We start from the raw sequence: 22,448 nt of genomic DNA on the forward strand, positions 1-22,448 counted from the left end.
ACAAATTCAACTTAGGGACTATAGGTTTGTTCTTATCTTGTACGTAACCCGGGGACTGCCTGTAAATGGGTGACCAACTACCAAGCAATGAGTTATGAGATTTTGGCTTTTATCCTGGGTTATACTTCAGCAACAACACAAGCGTATTTTGTGAAACCATGTGATACTGCTTTGTCAATGTTTCTCTGTTGTAGTAAATATTTAATTATTGAAACATTTAGTATTGGACTCTGGACCAATTCTCACATTCCCGTTTGCTATTCAGTAGTCCAGATCTGTAGATCCCTGTGCAGATACAAAATTGGAATTGGCTTCTGCAAAAATGATCCACACATATCTATATCCACATTTGCAAATGTGGTATTAAGTGGATATCTGCAGGGTTCTAGATATAAAATTTGTATCCATATCCTCAAAAATGAGCCGCAGCTATCCGCATCCACATTCACAGATACCCGTAGATTTGCAGAATTCTACAGATCTAGGGCATGTTGTATCACCCCTATATTCTCCCAAGATGCCTGGGAATGAAGGAGAATTGTGAGGGACGGGGACAAGGCATTTGTGTGGTTTATTTTCTAGTTGGTTATTTTTGGCTAGAGAGTTTAATGGGGAATTTATTTTAAAAATAATAAAAGGGAAAAGTATTTTAAAACTTTGTCAGAGGACTCAAGCTCATGACATAGCTGCTATGTTTTATTCTTTTTCTTGGGGGGAGGGGGAAGTGTGACACTTGTACTGCAAATATAGTAGAGATACAGTTCATGTTTATAGCTTGAACCTCTGTAGCCCGGGTGTCCTTAATCTGGGAACACCTGGGGTACAGGTCCTGGCAGGTGGATGTGGAAGCAGGTCAGCATGCTGCCATTCCCCCTCCCCCACCAGCTGGGGAACAGTAGCACAGCAATGCACTTCCACTGTGGCTTTTCCCATCTGCAACCATAGCAGTAGGGGGTAGTGCCTGGAAGCCGCGGGAAGTGCAGAGCCACGTACCCCTGGCAGCAGAGCACAGGCAAACACCCCACCACCAACCCTGTCACATCCATACCCTGTAGCACCCTCCATAGCCCAGCAAATTTTTTAATGCAGCATACCCAGTTTCGCCAGATTAAAGAGGTTCAAGTAAAATTATTCTGTTGAAATAAAAACACATTTCGGAGAAACCATAAGATTTCTCAACACTGTGAGCTGAGTAATCATTACCCCTTTAAAATCTGTCTTTGGGCTCTATCTTCAGAGAGATCCTGTGATTCGTCTCATTCAGTGGGATAATTTGCATATGGAAGACAAGTAGGTTTTAGCCCTGAGCCTGCAGATTTAGTGCATTGGGTCTCTGAGGAAGCTGCCATGGAAATATAGAGACAAAATAAGATACAATGAGGGGAGACTGTCGGAAAAAAACTCTTTTGCGCCAGAGCCTGTAAACCTCATTTTTTGAGGAATAAGGGCTCTTGTGCCAAAGGTTTTTTTTCTGACAAATGGCCCCATCTACATAGGGCTTTTTATCACAAAAACCTCTTCTGCAAAAAGGATCGGAAGATATGCAAATGAGCATGAGAGATACAAATGAGCACTCCATTTGCATTTCCTCTTCCGCAAAACACCCTCAGTGTACACGTAGCCCCTGTGGGAGAAGAATTAACATGGGGAAAGAAAAGATTCTAAGGGAAAATCAGTTGGAAGGTAATATGGCAGAAACATGTTCTATTTATACCCAAACAGTGCATATAAAAGAAACCTGAATGTAATTCTTTCTCTTAGTTTTAATGATAGTCAAAAATCATTCAAGATTTGCTCTGTTGCCTTCTTTTACCAGCATCTCTTTATGGAATTAGTTTCGTTATATATGGATGTCTACATAATTCAATTCATTAGTATTTGGTAGGCTGAGCACAAATGTTCTTGTTGCTTATACAGTTCTTGAAAACACTGGGCCAGATTAAAAGTCTAACCCAACTCCCAGTAAAGTTAATTCAAAGACTCCCGTTTGTTTCTTTCAGTAAAGGAATGTGGGAACCCATGGCCACTAAAATTCAGAGATCACTTAAGGATCACAATTTAGAATCCTGTGTTTGATGTTAACAATGGACATTTAAATAATGAGAGGCCAGAGCACCCTATAGCTTGTGGGACTCTGACCGTAGTCCATCAACTCTTTCAATAATCTGGTTTTGTGAAAACAGAAGTATTTTTAGACACCTCATAAATATTAATAAAAAATCTCTTTTCTCTTTTTCTTAAGGAAAGGATCTAATCTTTGAAGATGAAGTTAAAGCATTGCAGCCACATGTGGATAAGCTTACCACATTGGGAGTGAATAAAATTATTGCACTAGGGCACTCTGGTTTCTCTGTGGATCAGAAGATTGCTCAAAAAGTGAGAGGAATTGATATTGTAATTGGAGGACATACAAACACATTTCTTTATACAGGTATTGTGTCTCTTAGTAAAATGTTGTTGTCAAGGCCAAATCCCCATTCTGTCACGATGAATGCAGAAGTGGGGGCCTGCAAAAGTACCCTAAATCTTATCTTACCAAAACCTTATCTTTCAAGGCTTTGGTATAAAGCTTCCCCCAAAAATCTTAAAAACCTAGATTTTTGGGGATAAAAATCCGCTGCCACCACCCAAGTAATGGTAAGAAGACCAGGGAAGAGATCACTTGGGAAATCTTAGCCCTAAAGTAAAAAAAAGTTCTCTTTCTTTTTTTAAATTAACCTGGTATTGGTTAATTTTTGTGTGTCCTGGTTTTATCACCACAATACTCCTGTTACAAGCATAATGACTAGATGGAAAAGTCACCAATTAATATACTCATGGGGGACTCCCATGGGCCAAAAGCTTAGTTACAAAAGAGAGGAAACCCCATTTTTAAATGTACAGACATCAGATTCCCATTCCCAAACAATAAAACCTAACGGATTTATCTAAACTTTACCCTACTTAAAGGTAGTGAAGAGTCTTTTCTTGGAGAGAGACATGATGTCTGTCTCCCTCAGTATCTGGAGAGCAAACTGGCTTCTGAGACAAAGGAGGGAAAACCAAAAATTCCTTTGTCCCAGTTTGAAATCCATATCTGCATTTCTATTGGCTGACTGCTATCTGGCTTAGGTACAGTTAACCTCTTAGTCCCCAGGCTGTTGGCCATCCCTCATGACCATGACAGTTGCGTTTAACCAAAATTGATCATTAATTGAAAGAAAATTCTCACTGAACTAAGATGGCTCAGTACAAATGTAATTTGCTTCTAAGTATGTATTGTGGCCAGTTCCTCAACTGGTGAGTATCTGCAGTTTCTCTGGAGCTACCTTGATTGAGAAAAGCAGAGGATCTGGCATGCTGTATAATTAAAATCAGCTATATGTATTGTTGAGAGTAACCCACAAAAGAGGAAGTTCTTTTGCCATTCTTAATGTAAACAAAACATATTAGATTGGGACTATGGTACAAGGCACCAGCCAGGTCTTCAGCCTGAGGCATCGCTTACAGTCTTGGGCGCTGAGACAGAAGAGACAGCACAGTGGGACAGTCCCTTGATAGATGCAGCCACAAAGTGCACAATGTTGAAGGGCACTGGGCTATGATGTTGCATCAGGATGCTCCTGTGCCGGCTAAGCACTGGGTGAGCTTGACGCATAGGGAGTGTCTGGTGCTGGACCTTAGGATAGAGGAGGCCTGGTGACCATCAACCCCCAAGACTTTTGACACTGTGTTGGAGCTCATTGAGCTCAATTCATCTCCAGGCCTGGATCCAGGAGCTGGCATTGGGCATCTCAAGCCTATGTTAGTGTTACGATAGGCTCAACCGCTGGTATCGTGACATCCAGTGCAGCCCCAGACTGGCACCAGCACTGGTACCGACAGTGCCACGCCACCACCGGTACAAACATTTGTGTAGGTCTTGGGCCCGGCAACAGCATCGGCAGCTGCACTGGCACAGCAGGTATCCACTTTTGCCAGGTCCACTACCTCTGTGGCACCACCCTCTCTTCTGCCTCGACAGTATCCGTGCAGGTGGCACCTCCAGTACCGTACCCACAGCTGCATATCTGCCAGCCATAGCACCACCTGCACGATTGATGTCCCCACTGGCCCACAGGGGAAAGCTAGTGGCAATGGCCCAGCATAGACAGGCACACCAGTCACTGACACCATCGTCAGTGCCACCGTGGTCTGCCTCAGAGGTTGAGTCTGTGTGTTCCAATGCTGCCTCCTATAGTTTGAGATCACAGTACCGATCCCGGCACTGCAGCCTGATGGCACACCAAACATGGCCACCTCAGTGGCACCTGCAGGTCCAGAGGCTGTTTTGGATGCCAGGAGCATCCAGGGTTTGCCTCACTCAAGGTCGTTGTTGGTAGCCACACGTTCTAGGTACACTCCCTCTGCCACCCCCCTGCTGAGGGCTCTAGCCTCGAAGTCCACTCAATCCTCTTATAAAGAGGTGGTGAGACCTCTGGTGGAGGGGAATGGTAAACCGCCCCAGACTCTGTCCCCAAATGCGTTCCCTCCCGCCGCAGATGGTGGAGGTGCCTTGCGATCAGCTGTTAGTCAGGGAATTTTCCTCCTTGTCGCCAGATGAGGCATTGGCTGACCCTGTAACCTGCTGCCAATGATGGATGCCAGGGCACACCACCTCCAATGCCTTGCAGCCAATTTGGGTGCAAAAGCAGAGATCCCAGAGGAATTGGACCTGATGGTAGATATTCCTGACAGCAGATGTTCCTTCCAGGTAGCTTTGCTACTTAATAAGATGGTGGCAAAGATTTCAAAAACACCGTGGCAAATGCCTGCCTCCATTCCACCCAAAAAGGGGCGGAGAGGTGCTGTTTCGTCCCTTTTTGTCCATCTGACCCCAGGCTCCCTGCTGGTCCAGGCTGCTGTCCAGAAGGAGAGGCAGGGTCTGCCTGGACCTATGCCAAAGAGCAAGGACCTGAAAAAATTGTACCTGCTAGGCAGGATGGCCTATGCCATTGTGGAAGAGGGAGAAAAGAGTCTGCAGTTGCATATCGCCAGTCAGCAGGAGATGTTGAGCAGATATGCGTATAACACATGGTCAGCCATGGATAAGTTTAAGGACCTCCTTCTGCCGGAGTCTAGTCAGGAGTTTGGGACCTTGTCAGAAGAAGGCGAAGTGGTCTTCTGCATGGCACTGTAAGCAGCTTTGGATGCTGTGGACACTGCAGCTCATACAATGGCTATAGCTGTTGTAATGAGGCAGAGTGCATGGCTTCAGGTCTCGGGCATTTCCCCTGAAGTCCAAAACACCTTACAGGACCTCCCATTTGAGAAGTCTGGTCTTTTCTCATCATCCTGCAAGATAAGTTTCCTCTTTGCTCTCTCAAATATTATGAAGCACGCAGCAGGCTGCCACCACAAAGGGAATGTTGCATTCACTGAGGTCAGTAGACTCCTAAATCTTCCTTTTAAATGCCCAAGAGCGTATTCAACCATCATTCTACATTTGGTCAGCCTGTAGTTGAACTGCTCCTTACTGAAGTGTAGGCTGCCCATGTACGGCTTCATGAGCCACAGATGCAAGAGGTAGACTGAGTCACCAAAGATCACTATTGGCATTTCCATTTCTGATTTGAATTTTCTGGTCTGGGAAAAAATTTCCAGCTGGCATCTTTCTGAAGAGGCAGGCATGCCTAAAGATGTGCATTATGCACCTTTTTTGACCTCACATTGATGTCAGTGAAACAGCCTTTGTGATCCATCAGTACCTGCAGCACCATTGAGAAATACCTCTTGCAGTTTATTACTCCTTGGCACGGTGGCTAGGGGCCAACGTGGGGAATATGCATTCTGTCTATCACACCACCTCAGTTAAGGAAAGCCATCTCTTACGGTATCCATGTTTCCTGGAGTGACCACCCTCTGTAGCAGAGTGGCATTGATAACCTTGGCTACTTGTATAATAACAGCCCCCACAGTAGGTTTCCACACTCCCAACTGATTCTCAGCAATCTAGTAGCTGTCTGGCGTTGCAGGTTTCCACAAGGCAATTGCTACATGCTTTTTCCATTGTCAGAGCAGGTCTCATCTGGACATCCCTGCGCTTCAGGGCAGGGAAAAGCCATTTGCAAAGTTCCATGAAATTACCCTTGCACATTTGGAAGTTTTGCAACCACTGCTGATCGTCCCATACCTGCAGCACTATACAGTCCCACCACTCTGTGCTTGTCTGGCAGCACCAGAACCAGTGTTCCATTGTGTCCAGGGATGGATTGCTGGCTGAGTTTCCAGTTCGCTCAACCCTAGGGCTTACCTGTACAGCGTGCCCATGATTCCTCTTCATCCTCTTCCTTGGGGGAGCAATGTCCTTACATGTTCAAAATACTGCACCATTAGGCACACAAGCTAGACATCAACCATCACAAAGGCTTGATGCAAAACAGGATCCACTGGAGGATCACGCTGCTATAGTATCTGCATGGGTAATCAAGGCCAAAAAGGGAGCAAAAATATTGTTTCCCATTGATCTCAAGCAAGGGTGAAGGAAGTAAATGAGTACATTATGGGACACTGACAACATGAACCCATAACCACCTGCTGTACAATTTTGCTGTACAATTTCCCAGCATGCACTGGGCACAACCCAGAACATAAAGCGGCGCAGGCACTGTGGGTTAGTTACCCACAGTGCATTGCTCTCAAAGTTGACAGCAGTCTCCCCGATGGGGTTGCGCTACTTTAAATTGCGTTGAATTCTTGCACAATGGGGACATGGACCTTTGACTTCACAAGGGGGCAAGAGTTTGGAAACACTGCCCCCTCATGAGTCCGTCCCCCTTCTCTTGATTTCATTGAGAGTTAAATGCATGCAAGAAGTTCAAGACCAGCCCTTAGTAGAGACCTACTCAGCTCTGACCTCACTAGTTGAACATTTAGTGAGTCTGAATTTTATTAGTTCTCTGACCAACTCTCTGTAGATCTTGCTTTTTTCTGTTAACATGGAAAAGTGGATGTCCTAAAATGATCTCTGAGAGCTGCCTACACCAAATCCATGCAGATGTATCTGTTCGGACAAAAAAAATGTTTGGCAGCATCAAAGATTTTGCTTTGATTCTGAAAGTGCATACTCTCTGAACATGCACTTGAGTCTTCTAGCAGCATTACAACTATATCTGGGAACTGTTCCAAGAGCTCAGTTTGTCCTGCCAACATTCACAAAGCAGCATTCATTGCTGGCAGAAGATAGCTCTCCTAAAGGCTCCTCTCTGTTTTTGGATGAATATCCGTTGATAGATGAAATACTGCACTTTTTCTTTCAAAAGTATGAAGTCCCACTCATCAAGGAATAATGTGATGTTAGCTTGGAGGAATAATTTCTTTAGATCTTGTTTTTTTGTGGCTTTGTGGTTCCAAAAAAAGTCACTTGAGAGCCAAGTTATCAATAAAACTATAGGCAAAAATCCAAACAATTTAGATATGATGCAAAAATTGTTTTTTGAAAGTATTCATTCTCAGCTCATTGTTATGAGTTAGAGCGCTTAGGGTGAAGTAAGAGATTAAAATCAACTCGTCTTTTTTACTTCAAGGAGAAAACACTCAAGTCTTGAAGAACCTTATCTTATTTCCAAATTACTATTTAATAGACATTAAATATTCTATGTATTCTTTTAAGGAAGAAAAACACACTTGAAAATCCTTACTGATGATAATTTTATGAAGATAAAATACTCATGATTATTTTGTTTCAGGCCCTCCACCTTCCAGTGAAGTGCCAGAGGGTGACTATCCATTCCTGGTGAAGTCAGATGATGGGAGGCTGGTGCCAGTTGTACAAGCCTATGCTTTTGGAAAATATCTTGGTTATTTAAATGTAACATTTGATGATCAAGGAAATGTAATTGCTGCATCTGGAAACCCTATTATACTAAATAGCAGCATTCCTGAAGGTATGTGAAACAGAGATTTGAATTTCTGTAGATCACCCAGCTATACTTTTAGCTCTATTACTTTTTTGAAAAGTAAAGTACAATACTATAGGGGAATTTAGTTTTCCTCTTCGTTTGGTTTTATTTGGCATGACTCCTCTCAACAATCAAACAAGTTTCCAATTTCTAACCTTTCCGATGTTTTAATTTTGTATTATTCTTTTTTGGTCTATGTAAAATCACTAATATCTTCCTCATGACATTCAGATGATATATTTCCATAACAAATTAACATTTTTAGGCTACTCTGGATATTTAAGGTTAATATTGTTTACCTGGGCATGAATTAACTAACAGCTTATCCTATAAGATTGGTTCCTTCAGAACAAAGTTTGGAGCAGGCAGGGGAACTCTAGACTCTTAGTACTTCTGTCTATGGACAAACAGGGCTTTGGGGGAATGTGACTGACAAGGTGAATGCACGAAACATGCCAAAAGTCCCACAGCTAGAGGGCTTCCTGGCACAGTGCTGAAGTTAGGACTCCTGCCTGCTTGCTGATGGATAATATTGATGCAGTATTGTCCATCAGGACCAGTGCTTCTCTTCCTGAGATCTGGAGAAGGAACCCTTGGCATGCCAAGCATACCAAGTTCCCTGACATTTATATGTAGGGCAAGTCCCTGAGAACCAGAGACCCTGAGTCCTAAGACTGCCAAGATGGACTCACCACTCCAAGTCTGATGTGTCTGAGACTAGGGTAATGGATGATTGAGGGGCAGCAAAGGGTACCCCTACCATTACTGACCCTGCATCTCACCACCAGATCAGCAAAGGAATGACCAGAGGTGGAATTGTAAGTACTGAGTCCTGGTGATGTTGTCGTGGGGAGAAGACTGACACTAGACACAGCTAGAGGGTCTGAGGCATATCCTTTCACACTAGGGGACCAGTACCAAAGTCTGGTTTGGAGCTCGGGTACCAGTAGGTTTTAGGTGGACTGAAGATGATTCTTCCCTTGGAGATCATGGTGGTGTACAACTTGCTTTCGCTTCCAGGTGGTGTTGGGGAGCTGGCGACCCTTGTCTGGACTATGGAAGATTTGTTCCTGACCAACACCACAATGATTGGTGCCATGGTGGAACTCGTGGACCTTTGCTCCTTTCCATCCCCATCACCTTGGTTGGGAGGGGACCTTGGGGTGTTGGATAGGACTGGAAACATCAGGTCTTTTACTGTCTAGAAATCCTCTGGGGTTAAAAGGGTCCACAGGAAAGTGATCCCATGGCTGTTCCCAGGACTTGGAGGCAGGTCCCAAACCAAACTTGGTGCTCTAGGCAGAGTCCCCATAGTAGTCAAGTATCAGAGGGGTAGCCGTGTTAGTCTGAATCTGCAAAAGTGGCGAGGAGTCCTGTGGAACCTTATAGACTAACCGAAGTATTGGAGCATAACACTTCGGTTAGTCTATAAGGTGCCACAGGACTCCTCGCCGCTTCCCCATAGTAGTGGTTCTCAACTTATTTATCATTAGGTGGCTGCCCAGACCTGGACCCTGACCCCAGGAATCCCTAGGTAGAGCTGGCTGACTGCCCTGGACCTCAGAGCTTATGGCTTGCAGAGCAGATGGCAGCCCTGACCCCTTCGTGAGGCCAGACCTGTGGAGCTAGCTGGACAAGCTCAGGAGCCTCCAGACCTCTAACTCCTTGTGGGGCTGTGTCGTACCAGTCAGCTGCCCTGGAGCTTGCAAGGCCAGGTGGCAGCCCTAGACTCTCCAAAACTTACAGGACCTGGCAGCAGCTGCAAGTTCCATATGGGGCCAACTCGCTGTCTGCCCCAAACTTGTGTAGCCAAGTAATGACCCCAGACTCCTGACCCCTGCCTGAGGGGAGGCAAGGAGCTCCTTTGACTTCATGGAGCCAGGTGACACACAGATGTGTGCCAATTGGACCTCATATGGCTCATTGGCCACCAACTGAGAATGGGTGACCAAGTGTGGGTCTCACCATGCTGGTCACTCCATGCTTGGTCCTCTTGGCACTGGACGGAACCCTCTCTGTGTGCTCTTACACTTATTCCTCAGCACTGAGGATGGAGAATGGTGCCGGCACGCGCACACCTAAGAAGAATACATATGAGCAAGCACTCGAAGAAGGGTGACTGCTCATTCTACAGGAACCCAGTCTCGTTGACTGTGTTTGTAGAATCATAGAATGCTAGAACTGGAGGGGACCTAGACAGGTCATCAATTCTTGTCACGGTCCTCACGGCAGGACCAAGCACCATAAAGACCATCCGTGACAGATGTTTGTCTAACCTGCTCTTAAATATCTCCAATGATGGGGGTTCCACAACTTTCCTAGGCTATTTATTTCCGTGTTTTAACCACTCTAACAGTTAGGCAGTTCTTCCTAATGTCCAGCCTAAATTTCCCTTGCCACGATTCCTCAGACAGGTTCTGATCTATGATGCTTGCAGAGCTACAATCTAGTTGTTGGTTCATATCTTTGCTTCTTAATATGCTATCACCCAGCAGCACTGTGATGTGCCAGTTTTGGGAGAGCAGCATTGCAGTCAACATGTCTATGAACTCCGTCCACCTCCAGGAGTACTGCTTGTGAGTCAGCCTGCATGAAATGGACATGAGCAAATACTGGAAGAAAAGAAAAATGGTTACTTACCTTTTGTAACTGTTCTTAGAAATGTGCTACTCATGTCCATTCCATGATTCACCCTCCTGCCTCTCTGTTGGATTATCAACAAGAAGGAACTGAAAAACATGGGGTTGGGAGAGTCCTTTTTACTAGTTCACATGTGCACAACTCCAGAGGGTAATAGGGCCAGCCCAACAGATACCAACGAGGGGAATATCTCTGGTAACTGTGCACACAGCATGCGCACACCTAGCTTGGAATGGACACTAGAAAAACATCTTGAAGAATAAGTTACAAAAGGTTAGTTATCATTTTTTAAATTTACTCTGTGCTTCTATTTTAGATAAAGTCTTGAGAGAAGAAGTTGACAGGTGGAGGCTACAGCTGAATAATTTTTATTCCAGGGAGATTGGGGAAACTGTGGTTTATCTAAATGGTACAAATCAGGCATGCCGTTTTCAAGAGTGTAACATGGGAAATTTGATATGTGATGCCATGGTAAGAAACCACAGACTATAATTTAATCTGAATTAATATTTGAGGGCTTTGGGACAATTTAATTTTCCCAGACTTTAGAGAGCTCTATCTATCCTTTCATCTTAAAGACTGTTAAAAGTCAGAGATCCTTAGCAGAGTCCATAAAATTCTGTGACAACAGTTACTACTTTTGTGTTTGACACAGATGATCTACCTGTTGTTGGATAGGTCTGGAATGTGCTTAGCTCTCCCTTCTGTACTTGATCATGGGAGGCTCAGCACTCCCATAGTTCCCAATAAAGTCAATGAACAGCTTTTAGGAACTCACTGCTATGCAACTTTCAGGATGAAACTCCTTGTATGTGGAGCTAGGGCAACAGAAGCAAAGCAAAAAACTGACAGACCAGAAATTGTTCAATTATCCCTGGGACTATTGCATAGAGTTAGGTGGAGCTTGCAAAATGTCTAGGAATAGTCATTTGAATTTTTTAACAAATTTGCTTTGACTGTGTTAGTATTGTGGATGTTGCCACATATTCAGAGAGAGCCAATTTCTGATTCATATATAAGTTTTTATATTGAAAATGTGCTGAGGAACTAATCCTAGAAATTATTTAATTTATATAGCTGTTCATGTCCAAGGAGATTTGAATGTGAGATTTTCAACGTTATTAAAGGCTCAACTAAAATCCCAGCACACAGTGTTCACTGCTTTCTCTTCCCTTCAGCAGCTATTTTTGTAATTTACCTAAAAAAGATACTAGCTTAGTCTTTGTTCTTAAACCAGGCTGATTATTGCCTCATTATTCTATAGAAATCTTTTTTAATTTCTTGCTGTGTGTTTTCTATTATTTTATTAGCAGTAAATAAAGTTGGATCTCATGCAACCATTCTGACATAAGTCAGGGCCTATTTTGGTCCTCTGAACAACAGGTCTATAGATTACTTTTTGGAAAAATCTGTACTCAATTTGCTTTCCTCCAATCTTCTAGTTCTTCCCAGAATTTTTAAGACTTTCAGATATTAAATGCTAGTGATATGGTGCTCTGTCATATTTCTTAATAATCTTGATAGCATATCATTAGATTGCCTGGTTTGTATATATTTAAATTTTCTAATTCTTTATGAACAGCTATATTCAACGTGTCTCACCTTTCTAATTCTTCATATATTTATTACTCTGTTTCAACATTTTCTGAAGTAACCTGTTACCCTTTACTTTTCCTTTTTGACACTGTCTACAAATCATGCCTTCACTCATTTAGTTTTTACTTTAGAGTGTGCAGCTTAGGTTTCTGTTTCCTATAAAGTCACACTCTAGTTTTCAAAAAAAATGCAGAAATGGCAGGAAGAGGGGCTTATTTTCAAACGTGTTTGGAAAAAATAACAAAACTGTGGGTACAGATTTTTAAAAAGTTTGTTCTTTAACAATACCTGTAAATGGCACTATTTATTTTTTGTTTGTTTTTTTTCCCCGTTACCCTGGAAAAAGCTCCCAGAAACCCAGAATTTGTAATTTGTAAAATTCTTGCATCTAGAATTAAGCAAAGACTAAAAAGTGGTTAAAATATTTTTTGTTACAGATTTACAATAACCTCAAACATAGAGATGAAAATACATGGAATCATGTTTCAATGTGTATCCTGAATGGTGGTGGGATACGGTCACCCATTGATGAATACAATAATAATGGTATGGTATCTTGTTTAATGCTACTTTTTATACTGTTAGCTGCCTGTACTTTTACATATTTTGCTATTGTGCACTATACAGGCAGTCCCCGGGTTACATGGATCCGACTTACATCGGATCCCTACTTACAAACGGGGTGAGGCAACCCCGCACTAGCTGCTTCCCCCCAGCAGACCAGAGAGACACGAAGCTAGCGCCACCCCCCAGCAGACCAGGGAGACGCAGAGCGGCTTTTCTCAGCAGACACCTCAGCTTGAGAATAAAGGACTGAGGGAAGTGAGGTGTGGGAGAATAAAACTGAGCTCTGGAGAAATGTTTGGCTAGAGTTTCCCCTACAATATGTACCAGTTCCGACTTACATACAAATTCAACTTAAGAACAAACCTACAGTCCCTATCTTGTACGTAACCCGGGGATAGCCTGTACCAACTACAAAAGGACAGTTTTTCTGGATTCAGGACTGTGGCCTTCATACTGCCAATGCTTTTATGCATTTTAATGTTTTAGTTTCACTGGAATCACTTAGGGTATGTCTACACTACAAAGTTAGTTCGGACTAATGCCCGTTAGTTCGAACTAACTTTCATAGGCACTACACTAGCGCTCCGTTAGTTCGAATTTAATTTGAATTAACGGAGCGCTTAGTTTGAACTAGGTAATCCTCATTCCACAAGGATTAAGCCTAGTTCGAACTTACTAGTTCAAATTAAGGGGTGTGTAGCCCCTTAATTCAAACTAGTGGGAGGCTAGCCCTCCCCAGGTTTCCCTGGTGGCCACTCTGGCCAACACCAGGGAAACTCGTCTGCCCCCCTCCCGGCCCCGGAGCCCTTAAAGGGGCACGGGCTGGCTACGGTGCCCATGCCAGGTGCAAGCCTGCCAGCACCCAGCCAGCAGACCCTGCACCTGGCACGGCTCGAGCCACCCACACGATGCCCCCCAGCCTTCCCCCTCTTCCCAGGACCAGGCTGGTGGCTCCTGGGAGCTTGCCCGGGACTGCAAGAGGCGGGCACCTGCCTGGGCTAGTGCAGACATCGTGGACCTCGTCCACGATCTCCGCACTAGGCACAGGAAAGTGGCCAGCTAGGGCAGGAGAGCTGCCAGCCTCGCCACCCAGGAGCAGGTTTGCATGAAAATCAAGGTGGTCCACTGAGACCCCCAGCCCTGAGCTTACAATGGCCGTACTGAGTCAGACCAAAGGTCCATCTAGCTCAGTAGCCTGTCTGCCGAGAGCGGCCAACCCTAGGGACCCTGGAGGGGATGGACCAACGACAGTGATCAAGCCATTTGTCTCGTGCCATCCATCTCCAGCCTTCCACAAACTTTGGGCAGGGACACCACTCCTACCCCCTGGCTAATAGCACTCCATGGATCCAGCCTCCATGACTTGATCTCACTTCCCTTTAAACTCTGTTCTAGTTCTAGCCTTCACAGCCTCCTGCAGCAAGGAGTTCTACAGGTTGACTCTTTGCTTTGTGAAGAACAACTTTCTGTTACTAGTTTGAAGCCTGCTACCCATTCCATTCCTTTGGTGTCCTCTAGTCCTTCTTTATGGGAACTAATGAAGAACTTTTCTGTATGCACTCTCTCCACCCAACTCCTGCTTTTAGAGACCTCTATCCTGTCCCCCCTCCGTCTCCTCTTTTCTAAGCTGAAAAGTCCCAGTCTCTTTAGCCTCTCTTCATATGGGACCTGTTCCCAACCCCTGATCATTTTAGTTGCCCTCCCCTCTCCCAGCCTCTCTTCCCCTCTCCCACCTCCTTTTCCCAGTCTCCCCCAGTTTTGTTCAATAAAGACAGATTCCATTTTTGAACACATTTGTCCTTTATTTTGTACATCAAGAAAAGGGGCTAGGGAAGGGTAAGTGGAAGGAGGTGAGGGAGGAATGGGGTACGAGCCCCCGATGGGGATGACCATGCGGGCTTCTGGGGGTGGAAGCTCTCCTGCAGCTCCCCAATTGACCCCTCTGCCCAGATGGCAGCCTGCGGCAAGTGCAGCCGGGCTGATGGCCAAGTAGTGTGATGTGCCCAGTGTGAGTACTCCGGGCACTCCAAGCCAGAACTGCTTTGCAAGCGGGGCACCCCTGAGAACAGTCTGTCCGGGGTGGGGGTCGGGACCCTTTAAGCGCAGCCGTCGGCTAGCCTGAGACAGCATCGCCACGCTCTAAGTCCTCCTCTGATGCCCTGCCGGCACTGCTTCCGGCCATCCTTAAGCCCGGTTCAGGGTCCACTTAATGTGGACTTGCTAGTTCGAATTAGCAAAACGCTAATTCGAACTAGTTTTTAGTTCTAGACGCGTTAGTTCGAATTAGGTTAGTTCGAATTAACTAATTCGAACTAAGTTAGTTCGAATTAGCACTGTAGTGTAGACGTACCCTCTCTGTGCATCTACATAGCACCCTAAAGTCAAAATAAGAGATGCAATTTGCACTATGCAAATTGTGTATCTTATTTCAAATCTATTTTGAAATAGCTTATTTTGAAATTTGGCACATCTATACAGTGCCAAATTTCAAAATAATGTGCTATTTTGAGTAATTCCTTGTCCCTCATGCAAAGAGATTTACTGCAATGGTGCGCCTGTTATTTCAAAAAATATTTCAAAATAACGGGCCACTTGTGTAGATGTGGTGGAGTGTAGACATACCCTAAGATGCATACAAATTAAGCGCATTGTGTTCGAGAATCATTTGTGTATACAATCAGAAACAATTAACTTCAGTATTTCAGAGCTTGAGGGTGCACAGTATAGCTCCAGAAGCAATAAATCAATTGAGCAAGCACCGAAAGAATCCTGGAGTTTAAGAATAATAAATAATCTTTCAATAATGCTTATTCATTTTAATATTCTAGGTATTATTAAAATTGAGTTCTGATAAAATTGCATCATATAAAAATCTGAAATAGCCTGCGGCCATACTCTCTCCTGACCTAGACACCTAGGCTGCATCTGCACTGAAGCTGTTCTGAACTTCTCCCACTAGTGCAGCTACAGCTATGCTGGCATTCGTGACTGCACTCTTAGGATTTGGTCATTTGATGTTTTTATCACCACAGCTTGTCATTCTGCTCAGGAGTGGAGCTAGCATTCATCATTTCCCGGTTTAGTTGTGTTCTGCCACACAGGTAGATGAATTCTCTATCATCTTCTGGTGCCATAAATGTAGTCTAATACTATAAAATCTAAGAACTTGATTTAACTTTGGATAACTCATTCTATAAGACTGCTATAACAATTAAAAGCAACTGGATAAACTGTCTAATTTCTGTACGAATTTCTGTTTTTCTTGGCCCCAGATTGAGGAGTAGCCATTTTCCAGGACGCCTCTTTTGTGTGGCAAGACAGATGATTAGCAGTGATCAAATAGCCAAGTTCACATTAGTGAGCCAGCAGGCAGCTTGGAAAATAGTTTATTGTAAATTCTGAAATGCACTGGCAAACAACTGAAGCAAGTACTCACTTACAATGTGGTCCGTAATCTTCCCAAAGTGTAAGAAATGCCAACATCTAACAAGCAATGTTCTGAAATGGTTCAGTGTGGACCACTGTTTCCAGGATAGGTGGAAGTCTGAAAGTCCTCTTGTGGAGTTGGCAGTAAGGGGGTTATTCGGGACATTGGCATTATCTCAGAATTGTTTCCTGCGTGCCTCAGGATTGTGTGGTTATGCTTTATGTGCTTTAGCTGAATCCCAATAAGACTTGTGAGATTTCAGACATATCTTTGGGAAGTTCTGGAGGTCCTCAACAATGTCCGTGTCCTTCTCCCTGAGAACTTTTGGAAGATAATCATACATAACATGGGACAGACCTCACACATTAAGATGGTACACATGTAAAGCAGATGTATGTAAGGATTTTCTGCTTCTAGGTGGCCTGCTTGGACATCTGACACACAGGTCAAAAGACTAAGATTATATTGCTGTACTGCTAAACAACGTTGCTTCAGTTGACACTTGGCTTTATAAGGTATATAGCATGCTCGTAAGTGAACAAGATCTTCTTAACAAAGCACCTTACAGAACATTTGTTTACATAAAACCTTGTTCTATCCAAGGTACTATTATCATGGAGGACCTGTTAGCTGTGTTGCCATTTGGAGGTACTTTTGATCTGATAGAGTTAAAAGGCTCTACTCTCAAAGAAGCATTTGAGCACAGTGTGCACAGATACGGAAAAGGAACTGGCGAGCTGCTTCAGGTTGGGGGTTAGTTATGGTTTTTTGTATTATTATTTTCCCTTCTTTCCAAGATAGCAATACTTCATGCTTCCCTTATTGCCATTTACACCTCTGGGGAACCAGCTGCACTGCCTAAACAAAATTGAAAATGCATTTATCTCCATGCTAGTTCTATACACCATACTGTTGCACGGCTTCTCTCCTTCATCTCTAATGACATTCAGATGCAAGTCAGTGTTGCTGGAAGCTGCAGAACTAATGTCTGCCCTTTTGCTCGGGCTACCAGATTTTTTGCCTCTGCGAGGGAACAAATTAGTGGCTCAGATTCTCCTGACCATTTTATTTTAAACTTTAATTTGTATTCACTGTTGTGTGGCTGTGACAGTCATCCTCCCCTGGATCAGGTAGATAGCAGCGTAAGGGTCTCAACCACCTGCATCTGTACCTGTGCTCCTCTGCAGGACTTCTTTGCCCTGTCAGAGCTGTCCCACAAGCACCTGGCTAAAACTAGGTCATAGAATCATAGAATCCTAGGGCTAGAAGAGACCTCAGGAAGTCATCGAGTCCAGCCCCCTGCCCAAAGCAGGACCAACTCCAACTAAATCATCCCAGCCAGGGCTTTGTCAAGCTGAGACTTAAACACCTCTAGGGATGGAGATTCCACCCCCTGCCTAGGTAACCCATTCCAGTGCTTCACCACCCTCCTAGTGAAATAGTATTTTCTAATGTCCAACCTAGACCTCTCCTGTGATGTTTCCTGTGTGAGGTAGTGCTTAAGTATGCTACTGAGGACAAATAGTGCCCTGCCTGCTCCCAATCAGCTGATGCTCTTGCTGCCAGGATATAGGGCTGAGTCAAACCAGGCTGCACCATCATGGGGTTACAGAGGTGTAAGTAGGAGATCCCTTCCCCCACTCAAAATTATTCTGAATGTTTGAATGCCCAGTGATGTAATGAGCATCACGGAGACGGGATTTCTAATATGCACTAATGCGCTGCACATTAACTAACCCATGTAGCCTTGGCTAGTGCTTGCAAAGAGTTCCCTAGTGTGTGAGGACAGCACTAGGGTAAAGCGCCCTAGGGCACTTCTCAAGTTCCAGCAGGGTCCACGTGGACTAACTGTTGTGCAATGCATTAGTGCATGTTGGAAATTCTAACCTCGTCATGCCCATTACACCATGGTGTAGACAACCTGAGTAAGGCCCCAAGTGGTACTAGATTGCTCTTACTATTTAAAGAGCTCACTCAAGCTCTATAATTGAAAGCAGTGTAAAGGATTCACAGCTCCTGCCAGTTGCTAGCGCGTTCTGTGGGAGCCACATGCAAGCCCCTTTTAACTGCTTTTATTTAAAGGGCTTGCGCCTTCCCTGCAGCTGCCACCCAACACGCTGCCTGACAGACACGGGGAAGGTGCGAGCCCTTTAAATAGAAGCAGTTGAAAGGGCTCGTGTGTCTCTGGCTCCCAGGAAATGCACTAACGGCGCCAGAGCTGGGAGCCCTTTTAACTGTTTCTATTTAAATGGCTCCTGCCTCCTGGGCAGCTGTGTTGCCTGGCAGCCCCCAGCAAGAGGGAGCTCTTTAAACAGAAGCAATTGAAAGGGCTCGCAGCTCCTGGGAGTCAGGGACGTGTGAGCCCTTTCAACTGCTTCTATTTAAAGGGCTCGCACCATCCCCATTACTGGCAGGCAACAGCCCTAGGGAAGGCACAGTTAAATAGAAGCAGTTGAAAGGGCTTGCATGTCCCCGGCTTCCAGGCAACACACGAGCAGTGAGCCCTATAAATAGCAGGAAATGACCTTGCAGGTCCTGTCTCTGGCTAACATGATGACTGGGAGCTGCTGCTATTTAAAGGCTCCGCTCCTTCAGTCTGAGGGCAGCCTGCAACCAGTTAAAAAATATTTGAAGTGGCCTCTGCTCAAAAATTATTGCCTACCCCTGCTCTAAAACAAAAGAAAGAACTAGATAAATTCATGGAGGATATGTCCATCAATGGCTATTAGCCAGGATTGGCAGTAGGTATGTAAAAACCCATTTAATTGGTTAACCGATTAAATATTATGTTTAACCAGTTAACTGATAAAGGGAGGGTGACGATTGCCGGTTCTGTTAATTCCTTCTGGAGCATCTGGAGTTGGCCACTGTTGGACGACAGGATCCTGGGCTAGATGGACCTTTGGTCTGACCCAGTGTGGCTATTCTGATGTTCCACAGCACACTTTGGTAGGAAGGTACCACTGAATTGGTTCCCATGTAACTCTTTACAAATCTCTTGTTATACAGTAAGAACATCCCTTTCTGCCCATTATTCTATATAATGATGAGCAGTTTTAATTATTCCTAAAAATGGGATTTAGACTAGATGACACTTGTGGTCCCTTCTAATCTTATAATTCTATTATTCCTTTCCTTTCCCCCCCACTTCTATGATGTACTACTTGCTACTTCCCTTTTGTGATGAATGAGGAGAGGAACTAGGAAACCGAGAAACTTCATCGTGGGGCATGAGTCACTTGTAGGTTTAAATTAGTATAAATAATAAATTTAACATCCCTAGTCTCATTCACATCTGAAAGTATAACAACAGCCTTAACCCTCCTGATGAGCCATGCGGGAATAGCTGCACCAGATTCGGTCTCTCCACCCCTCCCCCATGCTTTGGCAGTGCCAAAGCAGTGGGTACAGTACTCACATTTATTTAGTTTATCTCTTTGTTATAGTAGTGGCTTGAATGGCACTTTTGACTAATTAGGGCACATGACTCTAAGGAGGGTAAAATGACATTTTATTTAAAATTGACTTAAGAGATCTATTTGGCTTCTCTGCAGACTCCAGTTTCCTGACCTTTGGCATACAAACTTAAATCAGTCCAGTGGATTCCTTCACCTGTCCTTTCTCTCCTGTCTATTTGTCACAGTAATACTATACTATGATGTGTTGGTGATTGGGAGGTACACTAATACCTATATTGGATTATTAGTTGTTTCCTCTACTAGAGTAGGGATTACCTTCACCTATTTTTACATCCTTTAGTGCTAGCTCTGCTGCTTGCTCTGCCTTTAAATTAAGTCTCCTAAATGTGGTGGGTAGCTTTCATTATCTAGCTCTGCATTTTAATACTTTATGAATCACTTATGGCCCGAGTTATACCATAACTACTTAAACTTCCATACATACTGTATTGGGAGGCCAAGAAATCCATAGAGCATAGATTGATTTGAGATAGTAGCTACAGTAGAAAAAAAGAACATAGTCATTACCTGTAATAGTGTTTGCATGTCTGTCAGCAAATGCCTTCATTCTAGTTTGCTTCCACCAGTAACATTTGCCACATACTGTAATCTATATTCCTAGTGCGCCTCCTTGTTAAAGTGAAAGGGGAAGTATCTGATCTCCAATATCATCATCCCACCCACTTGCCAATGATCTGCTTGTGTGTCTCAACAGTCAGGAGGGAACCAAGAAAAGAAGGGCATGGAGCTAGAGATGGGATGCTCCCTTTGTTTTCATGGTTCCAGCTGATGTGTGTAAGATGGGAACAGGGCAGAAGGTTATTTACAAGAAGAAAGTTCTCTTTCAAAAGTCAGGCTAATTCTCACTTAAGGAAGTGTAGAGTGTTAGTTTACCCTAGCAGTGTGGTGGATCTGAGAGGCTCAGTAGCACTATTTTAAAGTGATTGCTCAAATGTGTTTTCTCTTAGGCATTCACGTGGTGTACGATCTTTCCAGACCACCAGGAAGCAGAGTTGTCAGTATAGAAGTTCTTTGCACAGCCTGTAGAGTACCAGCTTATGTACCACTCCAAATGGACAAAACATACAAGGTGCTTCTTCCATCTTTTCTGCAGCAGGGCGGAGATGGATACTACATGCTAAAGGAAAAATCACTGAGTCACAATTCTGGTAAGCATCGACGCTCCATATTGAACAAACAGCTAGCTCTTGCCAGCCCCCTGTGACCTTGGGCTCTCATTCCCCCCACTCCTCGCAGCATGCTGTGACACTCTGATCCTGGAACATCCATGGACCACAGATGATTTTGGACCAGAGTGTCCCAGTTTAGAGAGTATCAGAGGGGTAGCCGTGTTAGTCTGTATCTGCAAAAGCGACGAGGAGTCCTGTGGCACCTTATAGACTAACTGAAGTGTAGGAGCATAAGCTTTCGTGGGCAAAGACCCACTTCGTCAGATGCATGGACATGCATGTCCATGCATCTGACGAAGTGGGTCTTTGCCCACGAAAGCTTATGCTCCTACACTTCAGTTAGTCTATAAGGTGCCACAGGACTCCTCGTCGCTTTTCCAGTTTAGAGAGGTGCAATCTGTACTTCCTATTTTTAAGAAAGGCGAGGGGAAGGGAGGGATGATCCAGGAAACCACGGGATTGACAATTTGATTTCAATTGTATACGAGGTCTTGGAACAAACTTTGAAAGAGAAAGTAATTAAGTATGTAGAGGTCAGTAGTAAGTGGGATAAAACACAACATGGTTTTACAAAAAGCTCACGCCGGGTAATCTTGTCTACTTCTTTGAGAAGATAACTAGTTTCTTAAACAATAGATATGTGATAGATCTAATCTACCTGGATTTCAGTAACACATTTGATACACAGTTCCACATGAGAAATTATTAAATTGGAGACTATGAGGATAATATGAGAATGGAAAGGTGGATAAAGAACTGGTTAAAGGAGAAACTATCATGGGTCATACTGAAAGACTGAAGTGTCAGGGTGGAGGGAGGTTACTAGTGGAGTTCCTTAAGGATCAGTCTTGGGACCGATCTTATTTAATCTTTTTTATTACTGACCTTGGTGCACAGAGTGTGTGGTAATGGAGATATTTCCAGGGCCTTTTGCAGCTTATGCCATGTGGAGGGAAACATTTCAAACAAAACCTTCAGCGCAGCTAGTGGAAAATTATAGGTAAAATGAGAGTTTGGAGTCACATGGACAAATCGCATGTCCATGCATAATTTTGCTTAGTCACAGCAGTGGCTATACTTCAGATGGAACATCCATAAGAGAATTCATTAAGTGTAGATGGGTATCTCCCATGGTCCATTGTAAGTTAGTGGCCTATCAAAAGGACACTTCAGTTTGAATAGTCCTTTCAAGATGTGCTGGCTAAGTACCTTCTGGGGGTTACCCCAGGAGCAAACGTTTGAAATACAGGTATAGAGCCAATACTCATCATTTCAAATCTAAAAATGATGCTTGCATACAAAGAACACAATCACATTTAGCACATCATCTGTGGTTGCAACACTGATCATATTTTAATCAAATATCACAATGTCCCATTGGCAACTGCCAATAGTAAAAAATGCCCAGTAATGGCAGGAGATGGAATACTACATGGGGAGGACTCTGAGTTACTGCAAAGAATTCTTTCCCAGGTATCTGCCTGCTGGGTCTTGCCCACAGGCTTATGATCTAACTGATTTCCATATTTAGGATCAGAAAGGAATTTTCCTTCAAGTTAGATTGGTAGAAAACTTGGTGGTTTTTCACCTTATTCTCCATCATGGGGCATGAGTCACTTGTAGGTTTAAATTAGTATAAATAATAAATTCT

The 22,448-nt window shown here is 43.9% G+C and overlaps 1 protein-coding gene across 2 annotated transcripts in view; it reads left to right on the forward strand.

Moving 5' to 3' along the window:
* Positions 1-22,448, forward strand: part of NT5E (5'-nucleotidase ecto) — a 49,098-nt gene that overhangs the window by 22,009 nt on the left and 4,641 nt on the right. Inside the window, exons 3-8 of one of the 2 annotated variants that reach the window (XM_075923840.1) lie at positions 2,243-2,431; positions 7,707-7,904; positions 10,876-11,030; positions 12,593-12,701; positions 16,753-16,902; positions 20,576-20,776. In XM_075923840.1, the coding sequence (XP_075779955.1) occupies positions 2,243-2,431; positions 7,707-7,904; positions 10,876-11,030; positions 12,593-12,701; positions 16,753-16,902; positions 20,576-20,776 (1,002 nt within the window). The remainder of the gene's footprint in view (positions 1-2,242; positions 2,432-7,706; positions 7,905-10,875; positions 11,031-12,592; positions 12,702-16,752; positions 16,903-20,575; positions 20,777-22,448) is intronic. The other variant, XM_075923841.1, reaches the window with a different exon arrangement.

The sequence above is a fragment of the Pelodiscus sinensis genome, chromosome 3 (assembly GCF_049634645.1).
Source record: "Pelodiscus sinensis isolate JC-2024 chromosome 3, ASM4963464v1, whole genome shotgun sequence".
Classification (NCBI taxonomy): Eukaryota; Metazoa; Chordata; order Testudines; family Trionychidae; genus Pelodiscus; species Pelodiscus sinensis.